At 39.0% G+C, this 4,920-nt stretch overlaps 1 protein-coding gene across 1 annotated transcript; it reads left to right on the forward strand.

The window, feature by feature from the left end:
* Positions 1-2,147, forward strand: LOC103319604 (Protein kinase superfamily protein). The gene has a single exon (XM_008221161.3). It carries the CDS (start codon positions 421-423, stop codon positions 1,942-1,944), a length of 1,524 nt encoding a protein of 507 aa, XP_008219383.2. The 5' UTR covers positions 1-420; the 3' UTR covers positions 1,945-2,147.
* The last annotated feature ends 2,773 nt before the right edge of the window (positions 2,148-4,920 follow it).

Here is a 4,920-nt window from a genome sequence, read left to right on the forward strand (position 1 = left end):
ACACTCTTCTCTTCTGCATGTAAAAAACAATAAAATAATAATTTTAAAATGATTTTGTTCAAAACCCACTTTTGCCAAAGTTCAAAATTTTGCAAACACCTTTGATTGTTTTCACATCTTCCCTTTCTTTACCACAGAAACAAAAGCTGTAAAACACATTACCTCACCACCGAAGAAGACTTTAAGCACCCAAAAAAAAACCAACCCCCATTCTCTCTTTTGCACTAATGGCTTTTGCGGCTCTCCACCACCACCTCCCCCTACCACCTTTTCCTTTAACTCCTCCTTTTTCCTTTCAATCTCAACCTCTCTCTCTTCACTCTCACCATCTCGAAGAACCCACCACAGAATCGACCACCCAAGCCCAGCTCTCCTTGCCTCTTCGGTGTTCGATTAATTGACACTGAGAAACTAAGCTCAATGGGCTACCTCTCTTGCAATGCAGAGTCGGCGATCGCAACCTGCGATCCGTACAACTGGGACCGCAGAAGAAAACCCAAAACCAAACCCAATAACAAGCCGATCAAGATCAGGCACTTTCACTACGACGACCTCGTCGCCGCAACAAATGGCTTCGCCGCCGACAGTTTTCTGGGCAAAGGAAGCCACGGCAGCGTCTACAAGGCCGTTCTCGACGGCGGCAGTCTAGTCGCCGCCGTTAAAAAAACCAAATCCTCCCAAACAACGTCGTCGTCGGCGAGCCTTCACAACGCGGAGAACGAGATCGAGATTCTCTCCAGAGTTCACCACCCCAGGCTCGTAAATCTCATCGGGTTCTGCTCCGATTCGGCAAACGACACTAAATTGATCGTCGTCGAGTACATGCCCAACGGCTCTCTCTACGACCTCCTCCACTTGAACTCCAGACCGCCCGGTTGGACCCGGAGGATCCGGTTCGGGTTACACGTGGCAAAAGCGGTTCAGGCGCTCCACTCGTCCAGCCCGCCCGTCATCCACCGCGACATCAAATCGTCCAACGTTTTGATCGACAAGGACTGGAACGCGAGGCTCGGCGACCTAGGGCTGGCGCTGAGGGGACACGTGGAGGACGTTCGCATAAAGTGCACGCCACCGGCGGGGACGTTAGGGTACCTCGACCCGGGCTATCTTGCGCCGGGGGATCTGAGCGCCAAGAGCGACGTCTTCAGCTTCGGAATTCTCTTGCTGGAGATTTTGAGCGGGAGAAACGCCATTGACGTGAACTACAGCCCGCCGTCGGTGGTGGACTGGGCCGTGCCGATCATAAAGAGCGGGGACTTCGCCGGAATCTGCGACCAGAGAATCGGACCTCCGGCTGACCCCGCTGTGATCAGCCACGTGGCAGTATTGGCCGCGAAGTGCGTGAGATCCAAAGCGGAGAAGCGGCCGACGATGACCGAGGTCGTCGAGTGTCTGAAGGTGGTGATCAAGAGAATCCACGCGCCGCCCATCTGGAGTAGCCTGAAACGGCGCGTGAACATGAAGCGCGTGGAGAACGGGAAGCATCAGCAGCATCGTCGTGGTGAAAGTCGCGAATACGAAGAGGTTGGAAATGCGAAGTTTGTGAGAGGAGGGAGCAGGAGGAAGCTGAACGGGAAGGTATCGAGTGTGTTGGGCGCAGAGTACGAGGGTGAGGGGGAGGCGATGATTGATCGACGTGTGGCGAAGTCAAAGTCAATTGGGTCGGTGAATGAGATCAAGGCGTGGAGCGGGAATAATCAGGTGCGGAAGGGTGCAGGGGTAGTGGTGAAGGTGCCTTCGGTGGTGAGGCTGAACAAGTCGAGGTCAACGGGGGTGTTGAATAGTCCAAGGATCGTGCGGTATCAAAAAAGAGGATTTGTGTTTGAGTTTGGAGGGAGGGAAGTTGATTCGGTGGAGTTGGATATGTCCAAGTGGGTGATTAGTTTGGAGGGTGATGAGAAATCTGAGAGGAAGATGCTTCAGAAACCTCTGGTTTCTATGTAACAAAGTGGTTAATTAGATGATTAAGAAGTGGGATTTGGATTATTTTGTTGGGGATTGGAATGTTGTAGAATTAAATATTTGTAAGTTTTTTTGGGGCAAGTTCATATTGGTCACCCCCATAAACAATGTTTCTATTTTGATTCTGACCCACAAAGAAAATTGTTATATGTTTTGTATGGCATTGTAGATTGAATTTGATCGAAGTGATTCTCTTTGTTTTTTTTAATAACCATTTTGGAGATGGTTATCTGAATGCATTTTTCTTTATCCAATTCACCACTTCAGAAACTTCAAATCCCTATAAATAGATGTAAAAAGCTCAAATTGATCAGGATTGAAGCTATGGCTAGCAGTGGCGAAGTCAATTTCATGTGTGTAGGGGCTTCTTACAAATTATAAAGAATCAAAAGTTCGTACTCACAATACATACGAAAAATAGTATATATATCACATGTGTCAAGAATTATATTGTTTATTGGTTGCAATCATAATTGTCCTCGACAAAGGGATAGACAAATATATTTTAAGCAAAAAAAATTGTAAGAGATAGACAAAGAGTAGTAATTTAGAAAATATTTTTAAAGTTATTTCCCCCATTAAATCCAATAGAAAGAACAAATCAAAATTTCACAAACTAAAAAAACCTTAGGTCCCTTCATGCATTCATATCATACATGAAAAAATGTTTTATGTAAAAATATTGACTAAGTATGAAAAATGGTTTTTGAAATAATCATTTTCTCAATATAATTTTTGGCTGCTTTTATTCCTTACACATCAAATAAGAAAACTTGATTTTATGGGATTTTAGTATAAAGTATATATTGACTTAATGAGCCATCATTTTTAGCCTAAATCATATTTTGCTACCGATTTTTCATATTTTGATTTGGTGTGAATTTGATTTTCTAGTATTTTTATTTGAATCCAAATAGGGGGTACTTCCTTATTTACATTGTAAACTTAAGTAAATGGAGTAATATAAAAATAAATGAAAGTAAAAGGACAAAGACATTTACTTAAATGCTGAAAATGAAAATAAGGTAATCAGTACACCTGAAGTGCACCACCACCAACTGAGCAAATGGGCAATTTGAAGCACCTCATTATGCCTTAATAGATCCGCCACAGTACATGTGGATACATATCAAAACGTAAAGTATTTGAAATAATATACATATAGAAATGCATAACAGTATATTACTTTTAAAATATATAAAAACTTGAGTGGGGGCCCGAGATCACATTGGTCCCAATATGGCTCCGCCCCTGATGGCTAGTACACTAAATTTGCAATACTATCCAAATTAACATTTTCCATGCATATATAGCAACTTTCACAAGTCAAAGCACAATTGATATTGATTACTAGTTGCAAAACTATCTATATGAAGAATAGAGGTATTAGGTTAACTTATATGTGTTGGTTGCAAGGTTTAAAATATCTGTGATATCGGAAATATAGGTAGTCCAAAAACACGAAAATTTCAATGGAAATATCGAGATATTATCGATATCGATAAAAATTGAATAAAAACTACGGAAATTGTAAGAAAGACTTGGGAATTTTTATTGAAAATTTGGAGGATGCTTATTTAGTCAATTATATATTAGTTTATCACAAAAAATTGGAAGGAAATGCATTGAATGATGGATTTAACTAATTTAAGTTGATTATATAGCGAGCTGACAAACACTGTGAGTGTAGAAAATATGTAGTAATTAATGAAAGCAAATTAAACACACCACAATCATTTATATGTAACGATTTACTACAATATTTTACATTTTATACATTGCATGGTAAGATACATAAGTGACTTAGTACCACATAGAGTTCCTATGAGGTTCAAATTGTTCACTATCTTCATCATCTCTATGTGTAGAGTAAGTGTATTGTGAAGAGTTGTCATCAAATGATAAATCTCTAAAATAGTTTTGCATGTAATTTTTAACATGTCACCCATATGGATCTGAGATTGGTTGACGTTGTCCATGAGCAAAATCATTTGAAGATTGAGTTTCAGATTCTTTCCATGAGCTGCTCGATTCCTTCCCAGAAGGAATGAGATATGAAGGGTAGGGAAATGGTTGGTTATGAGTATAATCATAGTTATTACTTCCCACTCCAACAGAGTCTGAAGTTATAGATAACGAATCATCTTCTTGACTTAACAAAATCGCCTTGCCTCTTTCTCTACGAGTATAGTCTTTCTCTACGAGTATAATCATCTTATAGATAATGAATCATCTTCTCACATGCACCAGTTCACACAAATTTTTTGTTGATGTATAAATTACAATAACATATATATAAGTTTGTAAACTTACCTTAAATATGGAACCCTTTGTGTAAAGGCCAAATAGAATCTGCATGGACCGACAAGAAAACAATAATGAAACACGTGTAACAAAATGTGATGGAAGCATATAAAGTCTTTAATAATGAATTTAGAGACAATAAATACACATGTAAGTGACCAAATAAAGAATAGAAAAATTAAAAACCACATGCCATTGATTAAGTAATTAATTAATGAAAAAAACACAAACAAATGACACAATTTAAAATATAATACTACCAAAAATTTGGAATAGATAAGTGCGGGGTTTAATAGAAAATCTCTTAATTAATGACACAATTTAAAATATAATACTACCAAAAATTTGGAATAGATAACAATAATGAATGAGAATAACTTACTATAAACTTGTGGGGAAATTGAGGTTGATAGATGTTGAGAAAAATATGAGCATTATGTTTTGTTTTGGAGAGATGTTGAGAAATAAGGGACGGCATGAGACTATTTGATTTCATTTGTATATATAGAAATAGGATTACCTAACTATATGTATAGAAATATGACTACAACTAATTAGTTAGGTGAGTGGTTGAATGGTGGGGTAAATGAGTAAGTTGAAACGTGGTGAATGGTTGAAAAGTTGAAACTTGAAAAGCAGCTCGCAAGTATTATA

Source organism: Prunus mume, linkage group LG2, assembly GCF_029339155.1.
Source record: "Prunus mume cultivar Tortuosa linkage group LG2, ASM2933915v1, whole genome shotgun sequence".
In the NCBI taxonomy this organism is placed as follows: domain Eukaryota; kingdom Viridiplantae; phylum Streptophyta; class Magnoliopsida; order Rosales; family Rosaceae; genus Prunus; species Prunus mume.